Source organism: Hippopotamus amphibius, chromosome 1 (genome assembly GCF_030028045.1).
Source record: "Hippopotamus amphibius kiboko isolate mHipAmp2 chromosome 1, mHipAmp2.hap2, whole genome shotgun sequence".
NCBI lineage: Eukaryota > Metazoa > Chordata > Mammalia > Artiodactyla > Hippopotamidae > Hippopotamus > Hippopotamus amphibius.
In genome coordinates, this window is record NC_080186.1 from 157,936,066 (window position 1) to 157,949,159 (window position 13,094).

Genomic DNA, 13,094 nt, shown 5'->3' on the forward strand with positions numbered 1-13,094 from the left:
CATCGTGGTGCCCCTGGGATTTTCATCGTTCACTGTTCACATGGACCATTCCAAAGTGATCAGCTCCTGGAAACTTCGCCATGGCTCCTGCAGCACAGAGCAGAAGCTCAGGACCTGGCTGGCCATGCTGTATTCCCACTCTACCTTTGCTCGCGTGTGATTGCAGATTCCTGTCGTTCTTCATCCTCCCTCTCCCTTCAGATCTCTGAGAATCCAGCCTCTCTCCTCTGGTTGCACTATTTCTCCCTCCTCCAACCTTGAAGACTTCCCACCTTGGGTCAAGCCAGCTCCATGTTTCAGGAAGCCTAGGCCAGGGACCACAGTGGACTGGGACGTGATGACGCATGGCAGCCACCACTCAGCATTGGGAAGGCAGGATGAACTGGCAAGGACTGCGGTCAGCTGTGGATGCTGAGCACAGGCCCATCTGAGGGAGGGAGTTACTACTCAGCTCCAGGTGATTTATGCCACATGGGAATAAAAGTTCAGAACCATAGCTTTCTCAATATTTCAGGAAAATCAGAGATCCAGACTTTTTCAGATGCAATTTCCTGACTTTAAAATTTTGGTGCAGTTAAAAAATAAAAGTGTCATGAGGGTCAAATAGACCACATCTGATGATAGCCAATTTGTGATTGAGTTAGTTTGCCAGGGCTGCCATAACAAAGTACCACACACTGTGTGGCTTAAACACTAGAAATGTATCATCTCACAGTTCTTCAGGCTACAAGTCTGAAATCAAGATGTTGGTAGGGTTGGATATTTCTGATGGCTGAGAGGAAAGGATCTCTCCCAGGCCTCTCTCCTTGGTTTGTAGGTGGTCATCTTCATATTCACATAGTGTTCTCCCTATATTTTCACATCATCTACCCTCTCTGCATGTCTATGTCCAAGTTTCCCCTTTTTGTAAGGATACCAGTCATACTGGATTAGAGCCTACCCTAATGACCTCATCTTAACTTTACTGATTATATCTGTAAATTCCAAATAAGGTTATATCCTGAAGTATTTGGGGTTAGGACTTCAACACATGGATTTGGGGGGGGGTAGGTTATAATTCGACCTATAATGATGGCTTCAATGTAGACTTTTAATAACAAGTCACTCTCTTTATCAACAGAAGACTCAATTTCTGGTACAGAAAAGATTGGTTACTGGGTATGAGAAGGTGGAGAATGGATCAAGAGGAAGGCAAACATCACTCATTCTTTTGAGACAAGAAGCCACAATCCTTTCCTCAACCAGGTTATCTGCTCAGCACAGCATCTAACACATAATAGATTCTCAATAAATATTTGTTGAATTAGAATGAGTTAAATTTGATCAAAATTGGACAGAAAATAAAGGGAAGAAGGGGATAGACTAGAGGTGAATAGAGATATTTTAAGATGCTCATGGCAAGAACTGAAGGAAGTCCATTCTTTATAGTAGGATAGGAGCTCAGCCACTTTGTAGTTTGCATCAAATATATCCGATATGGATCTGGCATTTTCCTGGATTAGAAGAATAAATAGAACAGGTTCTAACCTGAATAGAATTTGGTGCTGGGGGGGAGGGGGGTTGTGAGACCTAATTTCTCAACATCAAACCAAAAATGAATCATATAATTCCTAACGAATTTTTAGTGTTATAATCTACATGTTCATTTTATTCTCTTCGTTTCCCCATATTTGCTTAGTGAAATGTGTTGGCCGAGTAGGTAATTTCTCCTTATCTGACAAAGAATACCTGGAATTTGGAGACAAATCCAGACTCATACCTTGTCCTCTCCTCTTATTTGCTATGTTCCCTCAGTCAAGATGGCAAGCTTCTGAGTCCTAAATTTTTCACTTGTAGAGGATTAAATTGTGAAAATACTAGGTTCGCTTTGATGGAATTCTGGTACCCATTATAGGACAGAATGAGAGTACTTCCTTCTTGTTTAGATCAAATATTCCTTCAGCACTTTTTTAATCAATTTATCAATTTTGATTTTTTTCCCCCTGAATTTATTTTGCATTATGAAGTATGTTAGCCAGGTACCACCCTAAACTGGCTTAAGTCAAGAGAAGAAAAAAAGCAGTTTATTTGCTGTTGGAACTGGGAAGCAAAACATGATTGCTGCCAGGAGCTCAAATAATATCATCAGAGTTCTGTCGCTTTCTTTGCATCTCTTAGCTCAGTTAGACTCTGCTTGGTTTCATTCTCTGAAGACTCTCTCTTTGCAGTGAGGAAAAGATTATTAATACCTAGCTGCATACTCACAATAGTCTTCCAGCTTTGAATTCAGAACAAGAGATAAAAATCCCTCTTTATGTCTCTAGTGTAAAAAAAAGTCCAGAAGACTTCTATTGCTGGTGCTTGAATCACACGCCCTTTCCTGAACTCATCACTGTGTGTCAGAGATCACAGTACCCTGATTAGCTATGCCTGAGACACAGGCCAGGAGCAGGAGATAGTGGGCTAGCTCTTAACTCCTAAATACATGGGATGGGTAAGGATCGACTCCTCCAAAGAAGGGGATGCTGGGCGGATGAGAACATAACCACTGTAGTGTTCAAAGGTCTCTGGCTTTATTCAAGTTAACTTAAAAAAATTTCTACCACTGGTTATTTCAGCCTTGTAAATACCAAATCTGACCATGAACATTGATACTTTGTATACTAGACATATATAGCAAACTGAAAATATTACAAAATCATGAAGGTGAATAACTAATAAATGAATGTGCGCATGCATACACACACGCACACACACACATGCACACGCACACACACACATGCACACACAAAGGCACACACGCACACACATACACATGCACACACTCATGCACATGCACACACACACCCTACCTAATTCATTGTTTAGTAATTATGTCCAAACACTTCAATGTGGCATTCATGGCTCCTCCTAAGATGTTATAAAATATGACCCTTTATAGTTTGGGTTCAGAGATGGAATACCACTTTGCAGCTTATCATACTGGGACTTGGGGTTTTCTGAGCTTTGATCAGAAAGGAATAAGTCAATGAAAAAGGGTAAGAGAATTCTGACATGTCTGGGTGTTTCCAGTGCAAAGGTGTAGTTGTAGAAGGACTTTTAGAAGTCTATTTGTATAGGAGCTAAGGTCCCTCCTGGGGAAAACAAAAACCAAAAATTAAACAAAAATTGTATGCTCTGCAGGTTGAATGGATAAATATATATATACACACACACACACAGGTATATATACATACATATATATTCACATACACAATATATATGGACATAATATATATGGACTGAGGATCTTCTCAGGAAAGAGTTCCTGCTAATAGGAGAAGGACCTCAGCACCACCAGCTAGAGCCAGCAACAAAGCCTTAGTTCTCTGTGTGGAGAACTTTCTAGAGTGTGGGGTTGTCCTTTGGCTTTATCCTTCTGTTGTATTTCCCCTGGGTGAAATATGAATTTTCTAAAGAGCAGAGCAGCTTTAAGTAAAATGTATAAACATCAGGTTCTTCAGAGCATCACATGCACCTATCTGGCAGAAAGTACTCAAGGCAGAGAGAGCCATTCTCTATATTTCCCAAGAGACCCTGCGCAGTGCGTTCCAGAGGCTTTGTCATGGAGCCCCATGGAGCAGTGATGGTCACGGGGAGGCCCCGTTGTACCCAGAGGAGCAGCAGTGGATACAGGCAGGGCAGGGAACTGAAGCATCCACAGAGCCCTGGGAGCTGCAAGGGAGTTTGGGGAAGTAGCAGTGGTGCCCTCTATGGAGCAGTGGTGGCCACTAGAGGGGAACCATCTTCTCAATCCTCATATTTGCCTTAGTGGAGACTGAATTTTGAGGGTATTCATGTGTATGAATAATTGCTTTCTTCACACACATTCTCTCACACACACACACACACACACACAGAGGACTAAATAGATACACACCAAAATGTTGACTCTGGTCTGTAGTTGTCTCTGGTTGGTGAGATTAAGAGAAATTTTTCTTTTCTTTCCTTTCCTTTTCTTCTCTCTCTTTTTTTTTTTTCTGGAAAGCATTTTTCTAAATTTTCATTTTCTAAATTTGCTATAATTAATTTGATTTGTCTTTATATTAGAAAAGACCAATTTAAAAGAAAATAAAGATACAAGAAAATCTTTAACCATTATTAAGTTCCATTTTAGACTCTAACTCCTCAGTGGAGACGTTTCTAGCTTTTCCTCCTCCTACACCACCCGTCAAATAATGAGGAGCTTTCAATCCTCTGAACTGGGGCAGAACCACCACCTCTGCAGGCACTGATTGAGCCCTCACCAAATGTTGGCTGTCGGTTGAAAGTATCCAGCCTTGGGCCTTAAATTAATTATGTAATGGTTCCAACTCTTTTCATTCAATTAAATTTAATAACATTTGATTAAATGTCCAAGTGCTATGTTGCGCTGTAGCCCTTTGTATATACGAAGTGTGGCCAATGACCCCAGCAGGAGTGCCTGAAGTGCATTAAAGTATGAGCCCACCTTCCTATTTAATCCACCTTGGTGTTCCCAGCTCCTATCCCACCCCACCCCCACCTGCATGATTCCTAACCCCTCTCCAAATCTAGGTCCCTATGCCCTGTCTGTTGCTTATCCTTTTCAGTAGACTCATTCTCTCTGTTCTACAGGGGTTATCACTTGCCATGTTCAAGGAATCCTAAGAGGGAAGAGGATGATTTTTGACCCATGAGGAAGTTGACTGATGCCCTCTGGATTAGTCAGCACAGGCTTCCTTAACAAAATACCATGGAGTGGGTGGCGTACACAACAAGAATTGATTTCTCACAGTTCTGGAGACTGGAAGTCTGATGTAAGGGTATCAGCATGGTTGAGTCCTAGTGAAGATCTTCTTATTGCTTGCAGACAGCTGCCTTCCCACTATATCCTCACATGATGAAAGAGAGAGAGCTCTGGTACCTCTCCCTCTTCTTAAAGGGACACTAACTCCATCGCGAAGCCCCACCCTCATGATCTTATCTAAACCTAATTAGCTTTCAAATGTTCCACCTTCAAATACTATTACATTTGTGGTTAGAGCTTCAACATATGAAATTTAAAAGCACATAAACAACACCCTCAGTGCATTGACTTTCAGTTTGCACAATTTAGTTTGGTGAATTTGAGGTTATATTATCTGGCTTTATCTAGAGTATCCCTCACAAAATAAAATACTTACTTAGAAAGATTATCAATATAAAGAATCCCTGGCACAAAGCATATGAGATCATATGATCATCTCAGTAGATACAGAAAAAGCTTTTGACAAAATTCAACATCCATTTATGATAAAAACTCTCAACAAAGTGGGTATAGAGGAAGCATACCTCAACATATAAAGGCAATATATGACAAAACCACAGCCAACATCATGCTCAATGGTGAAGAGCTGAAAGCATTTCCTCTAAGATCAGAAACATGACCAGGATTCTCATCCTCATCACTTACTCAACATTGTAATGTAGGACCTAGCCACAGAAATCAGATAAGATAAAGAAACAAAAGGAGTTTCCAAATTGGAAAGGAAGAAGTAAAACTGTCACTGTTAGCAGATGACATGATACTCTACATAGAAAATCCTCAAGATGCTACAAAAGACAAAAGCAAAAACAAAAAACACAAAAACTCCTAGAACTCATCAATGAATTCGGTAAAATTGCAAAATTAATATACAGAAATCTGTAGCATTTCTATACAGTAACAACAAACTACCAGAAGAAAGAAATTAGGAAAAGAATCCCATTTACAATTGCATCAAAAAGAATAATATGCCTAGAGATAAATCTAACCAAGGAGGTAAATGACTCATATTTGGAAAACTACAAGACAGTGATGAAAGAAATTGAAGACAACACAAATGGATGGAAAGATCTACTGTGCTTATGGGCTGAAAGAATTAATACTGTAAAAATGACCATACTACCCAAAGCAATATTCAGTGCAGTCCCTACCAGAATACTAATGACATTTTTCACAGAACTAGAGCAAATAATTCTAAATTTTGTATGGAGACACAAAAGACCCCAAATAGCCAAAACAATCTTGAGAAAGAAGTACGAAGCTGGAGGTATCATGAGCCCTGATTTCAAACTATAAAGTTACAATAATCAAAACAGTATGATACTGGCACAAAAACAGACACATAGATCAGTGAAGAGAATAGAGAGCCCAGAAATGAACCCACACTTAAATGGGCAATTCATCTATGATGTAGGAGGCAAGAATATACAATGGGGAAAAGACAACCTCTTCAAAAAACAGTGTTGGGAAAACTAGATAGCTATAAGCAAAAGAATCAAATTGGACTAGTTTCTCACACCATGTACAAAAATAAATTTGAAATGGATTAAAAGTCTTACCTTTAAGACCTGAAACTATAAAACTTCTAGAAGAAAACATAGGTGATAAGCTCTTCGACATGGTCTTAATAATATTTTTTTGTATATGTCTCCTCAGACAAGGGAAACAAAAGCAAAAATAAACAAGTGAGACTATGTCAAATTGAAAAGCTTTTGTACAGGAAAGGAATCTATGAAAAAAATTAAAAGGCTGCCTACTGAATGGAAGACGATATTTGCAAATGATATATCTGACAAAGAGTTAATATCCAAAATATACAAAGAACTCATACAACTCAACATCTGAAGAACAAACATGCAAATTAAAAAAATGGAGAGTGGATCTGAATAGATATGTTTCCCAAGAAGACATACAGATGGCCAACGGGCACATGAAAAGATGCTCAACGTTACTAATCATCAGGGAAATGCAAATCAAAATCACGAGAGGGACTTCCCTGGTTGCCTAATGGTTAAGACTTCGCCTTCCAATGCAGGGGTGTGTGTTTGATCCCTGGTTGGGGAGCTAAGATCCCACATGCCTCATGGCCAAAAAAACCAAAACATAAAACAGAAGTAATATTGTAACAAATTCAATAAAGACTTTAAAAATGGTCCACATCAAAAAGATCTTAAGAAAAAAACAAAACACAATGCCTGTCAGAATGGCTATGATCAAAAAGACAACAAGTAGCACGTATTGGCAAGGATGTGGAGAAAAGGGAACTCTCGTGCCATGTTGGTGGGAATGTTAGTTGGTGCAGTCACTATGGAAAACAGAATGGAGATTCATCAAAAAATTAAAAATAAAACTATCATGGGGCTTCCTTGGCAGTCCAGTAGTGTAGTTAAGACTCCATGCTTCTACTGCAAGGGGCATGGGTTCGATTACTGATCAGGGAACTAAGATCCCACATGTTGTGCAGTGTGGCCAAGGAAAAAATAATAATAATAAAAATTAAAAAATAAATAAAACTACTATATGATCCAGAAATTCCACTCCTGGGTATTTATCTGAAGAAAGTGAAAAAATAATTAGAAAAGATATATATACCACTATGTTCATCACAGCATTGTTTACAAAAGCCAAGACATGGAAGCAACCTAAGTGTCCATAAGAGTCCATAGATAGGTGAATAGATAAAGAAGATGTGGTGTTTATATACATATATGTATATACAGTGGAATATTACTCAGCCATAAAAAGAATGAAATCTTGCCATTTATGAGAACATGAATGGACTTAGATGGTATTATAGTAAGTGAACTAAGTCAGACAAAGAAAGACAAATACTCTATGATTTCACTTACATGTGGAATCTAAGAAGCAAAACAAATGAGCAAACATAACAAAACAGAAACAGAGTTATGGGTACAAAGAACAAATAGGTAGTTGCCATAGGGGAAGTGAGTGGGGAGAGGAAAGAAAGAGGTGAGAGAGATTAAGAGGTACAAACTTCCAGTTGCAAAATAGAGGAGCCACAGGTATGAAATGTACAATGTGGGAAATTAGTTAATAACTATGTAATATCTTAGTATGATGATATATCATAACTAGACTTATGGCCTATCATTTTGAAATGTATAGAAATATCAAATCACTATGTTGTGTAACAGGAAGTAACGTAGTGTTGTAGGTCAATTATGATTCAAAAATAAACAAAATCATAGAAAAAAAGATTAGATTTGTGGTTACCAAAAGCAGGAGTGGGGGAAGGAGGAATTGGACAAAGGCAGTGAAAAAGTACAAACTTCCAGTTACAAGATAAATAAGTAATAGGGATGTAATGTACAACATGATAAGTATAATTGACACTAATATGTATTATATATAAAAGTTGTTAAGAGAGTAAATCCTAAGAGTTCTCATCACAAGGAAACATTTTGTTTCTGTCTCTTTAATTTTGTATGTGAGATGATGGATGTTCACTGAACTTATTGGGATAATCTTTTCATGATTTACACAAATCAAATCATGCTGTACACCTTAAACTTGTACAGTGATGTATGTCAATTATGTCTCACTAAAACTGGAAGATGAATAAAGAATCCCTTGATTAAAGATATTACAAAAAGTAAACAAAAATAAGACATCTACAGCTCTGAATTTCTACTCTTGATCTGAATCCTTTTATAGCCACATTCAGTGATGACTGAATGCTACTCATAAAGCCACCATATATAAAAATATATTTCACTGACATTAATGGTGAATTTTTGCTTAAATATATCGTCACACAAGTTTTTGGTGTTCAGATATTCTGGTAAATAGTGCTTTTCCTAAGTGTTGAAATATCAGTATTTGTGGGGAGGGGTCCAATATAATTATTTTAAATCTAAAGTCTGAAGTATTTCTGTCTTGAGATATTCCTGGAGAGTAACAAATTGCATTAAAATTTCAAATCAAAGATACAGCTGTTAGGAAATGTTCTTCAGTATCTTCAAAACCCTCAAGAGGAAGAAAAAAAACAAAGCTTCTATTGAAAGAATAATTCTTTTTTTAGTTCAAAGACTTTCTGAACAAGTGGAAAATAAATTGACAGTACTAAAACCAATACAGGCAACAATCTCCATTGGAATCTCAGTCTCTAGCTGCTGAAACCAGGCGAAAAGGAATTGGTAATACTTTCTTTAAATAACAAGTATGGTTTACCATCATTTAAAAAATTACAGTTCTTGAAAAAAAAAGATATGTTCTCAAAATAATAAAACAATGGAGTAATTGAAGAGGAAAGAGTCAAAGAAAACATTTAAAATTATATCTCTCTTCTCAGCACTTGTCAACTAGAATCATGAAACTTTTCCAAAAGCTGGAAGAAATTTGTGCTAACAATATTTATAACACTTAAGGATTGTATTCTAAAAAATCAAATATATCCATTTTCAATGTTCATTAGTTTATACTGTATTGGTTTATATTTAATATTTGGGTTATTTTTGAATGCTTTATTTTACCTGTAAATTTTTGTTTGAGTAATATATGTTTTTATTTAACTTTTTACAGATTTGCTTTAACTTGTTGCTTTGTAATATGTTTATATTTTTGTATGTTCTCAACGTGGTGAATATTTAGCTTCACTGACTTTTTATATTATGAATTTTGAATACATGAATGAAGAAAATACCTAAGTAAATATACATGTTTTTATAATATACAAAATATGTACCAAAATGTTTTATTGTCATTTTGGTATTTTTGTACTTTGAGGAGTTGGTTAATAAGTGGAATGGTGCTGGCTGCCGCACCAACTTCAGCACCAAGGCCATGAGAGAGGAGAATGGTCTGAAGTACATCGAGGAGGCCATCGAGAAACTAAGCAAGCGGCACCAGTACCACATCCGAGCCTACGATCCAAAGGGGGGCTTGGACAACACCCGGCGCCTAACTGGATTCCACGAGACCTCCAACATCAACGACTTCTCTGCCGGTGTGGCCAGCCGTGGTGCTAGCATCCGCATTCCCTGGACTGTGGGCCAGGAGAAGAAGGGTTACTTTGAAGACCGTTGCCCCTCTGCCAACTGTGACCCCTTTGCAGTGACAGAAGCCCTCATCCGCACCTGTCTTCTCAACGAAACTGGCGACGAGCCTTTCCAGTACAAAAACTAAGTGGACTAGACTTGCAGCTGTCAAAACCCCTCCTAATCCTACATCCTACTCCCACTCTCACCCCTCTCAACTCTCATAATAGCTATAATTCAAAGGGTGGAATATCAAGGTCTTTTTTTATTACTCACCTCCAGTTAATATCTTTTGCTTTCTTTGGCCAGGATAGAGGGGTCAAGTTCTTAATCTTTTCACACCCACCCACCTGCCCCCCCCACCGCCTGGCCCCCCCTTTTTTCCCTATCACTGAAACTTTCTAGTGCATTAGTCAGGAGGGGGTTGGGGAAACATAACCACTGCTTCCATTTACTGTTTGTGCAGTAGGCATAGCTATCCAGACAGCATAGTATTTATGAAGGAAGGGGGAGGACTTGCTCAGTGGTAGCTGAGAGCGGGGGCGGGGGAGTGGGGGCTTGATTCTGTGGTTAGGTTAGGATTTCCCTTTCTTGGTGAGAAGTTCCATTACTTACAAGATTGTAACCAACTTTCTATTAAAAGTGAGAACTAGGGGAGAAGGAAGGGTGGGAAATCAGGTAGGAAAATGCCAGTAGATCTCCTGGTGTGGTGCTTCCCTTGCCTGGGGCTAAATTCCCTGACAAGCTCTGCATAAATGGATGGATAGCCCTACCTTAAAAGTTCATGTTTGGTTCTCCATTATAACACAAAACAGAGTAGTATTTTTATATTTAAATGTAAAAACAAAAAAATTATATATACGGATGTGCAGATAAATGTGTGTTTTCTCCTTAAGGAGAAAAAAACAATTCTGGTCACGGGAGGCCAAATTTGAGATGAGTAGTCTGGTTAGAAGTAAGGATCTCCTTGGGGGTGGGGGTGGGGGAGGCGGTGCTTGAAAAGTTGGCTATTTGGGGCTGTTATTCCCTCACTGCCATTTTAGGGCTTCTCTGTGCCCTGCTCATGCTTCTGGGGAGGCTGCCGCTGGTTGGTTAACAGGTGGAAGCCCATGATAGCAGTAGCAGTCACCTGAGCCCTGGGGCTTTGGTTTAAAAGACACACATGTACTTGTACACACAGGGGTTTGGAAATATGAGTTGGCTGGTCAGCTTGAGCATGTTACTGACAAGGGGGTATTGGGGTTATTTTCTGGTGGGACTAGCATGTCACTAAAGCAGGCCTTTTGATATATTAAAAAAAATTTTTTTTAAAGCAAAACAAAAGTTTAGATTTTAATCATATTTGTAGGGTTTCTAAGTCTTTGTTTTACAGAATTGTGTGTTTGCTTCAGCTGTCTCCTTCCCATCTCTGCTCTTGAAGGAGATGGGGACAGGACTGGAGTCAAAACAGTTATAGTTTTTTTTTGTTTTTTTTTTTAGGGAACCTAACCTAAGATATTTGACTTTATTTGTAAAATGGGGTTGTTGTAAGGCTTAAATGTTTTTTTTTTTTTTTGGGGGGGTACACCAAGTTCAATCATCTGTTTTTATACACATATCCCCGCATTCCCTCCCTTCCTTAACTCTCCCCGCCTCGAGTCCCCCCCACCCTCCCCGCCCCAGTCCTCTAGGACATCTTCCATCCTTGAGTTGGACTCCCTTTGTTATACAACAACTTCCCACTGACTATCTATTTTACAATTGGTAGTATATATATGTCTGTGCTACTCTCTCGCTTCGTCTCAGTTTCCCCTTCACCCCCAGCACCCTCCCATACCTCGAGTTCTCCAGTCCATTCTCTGTATCTGCATCCTTGTTCTTGTCACTGAGTTCATTAGTACCATTTTTAGATTACGTATATGTGAGTTAGCATACAATATTTGTCCTTCTCTTTCTGACTTACTTCACTCTGTATGACAGATTGTAGTTCTATCCACCTCATTACATATAGCTCCATCTCATCCCTTTTTATAGCTGAGTAATATTCCATTGTATATATATGCCACATCTTCTTTATCCATTCATTTGTTGATGGGCATTTCGGTTGCTTCCATGTCCTGGCTATTGTAAAGAGTGCTGCAATAAACATTATGGTACAAGTTTCTTTTGGGATTATGGTTTTCTTTGGGTATATGCCCAGGAGTGGGATTACTGGATCATATGGAAGTTCTATTTGTAGTTTTTTAAGGAACCTCCAAATTGTTTTCCATAGTGGCTGTACCAACTTACAGTCCCACCAACAGTGCAGGAGAGTTCCCTTTTCTCCACACCCTCTCCAACATTTGTTGTTTCCAGACTTTGTGATGATGGCCATTCTGATTGGTGTGAGGTGATACCTCATTGTGGCTTTGACTTTCATTTCTCTGATGATTAGTGATGTTGAGCATCTTTTCATGTGTTTGTTGGCCAACTGTATGTCTTCTTTGGAGAAATGTCTATTTAGGTCTTCTGCCCATTTGTGGATTGGGTTATTTGCTTTTTTGGTATTAAGCTGCATGAGCTGCTTGTATATTTTGGAGGTTAATCCTTTGTCCATTGTTTCATAGGCAATTATTTTTTCCCATTCTGAGGGTTGCCTTTTAGTCTTGTTTATGGTTTCTTTCGCTGTGCAAAAACTTTTAAGTTTCATGAGGTCCCATTTGTTTATTCTTGATTTTATTTCCAAGATTCTAGGAGGTGGGTCAAAAAGGATCTTGCTTTGATGGATGTCCTAGAGTGTTCTGCCTATGTTGTCCTCTAGGAGTTTTAAAGTGTCTGGCCTTACATGTAGGTCTTTAATCCATTTGGAGTTTATTTTTGTGTATGGTGTTAGGAAGTGTTCTAATTTCATTCCTTTACATGTTGCTGTCCAGTTTTCCCAGCACCACTTATTGAAGAGGCTGTCTTTTTTCCATTGTATAGTCGTGCCTCCTTTGTCAAAGATAAGGTGCCCATATGTGTTTGGGCTTACTTCTGAGTTCTCTATTCTATTCCATTGATCTTCCTTTCTATTTTTGTGCCAGTACCATACTGTCTTGATCACTATGGCCTTGTAGTATAGTTTGAAGTCAGGAAGCCTGATTCCACCAACTCCATTTTTCCTTCTCAAGATTGCTTTGGCTATTCGGGGTCTTTTGCATTTCCATACAAATCGTAAGATTTCTTGCTCTAGTTCTGTGAAAAATGCCATTGGTAATTTGATCGGGATTGCATTGAATCTGTAAATTGCTTTGGGTAGTACAGTCATTTTCACGATGTTGATTCTTCCATTCCAGGAACATGGTATGTCCCTCCAT

The 13,094-nt window shown here is 38.7% G+C and overlaps 1 protein-coding gene across 1 annotated transcript; it reads left to right on the top strand.

The window, feature by feature from the left end:
- Positions 1 to 337: 337 nt before the first annotated feature.
- LOC130842530 (glutamine synthetase-like) lies at positions 338 to 9,928 on the top strand. The gene is made up of 2 exons (XM_057719221.1): positions 338 to 397; positions 9,530 to 9,928. Exons 1-2 carry the CDS (start codon positions 338 to 340, stop codon positions 9,926 to 9,928), a joined length of 459 nt encoding a protein of 152 aa, XP_057575204.1.
- Positions 9,929 to 13,094: the final 3,166 nt, after the last annotated feature.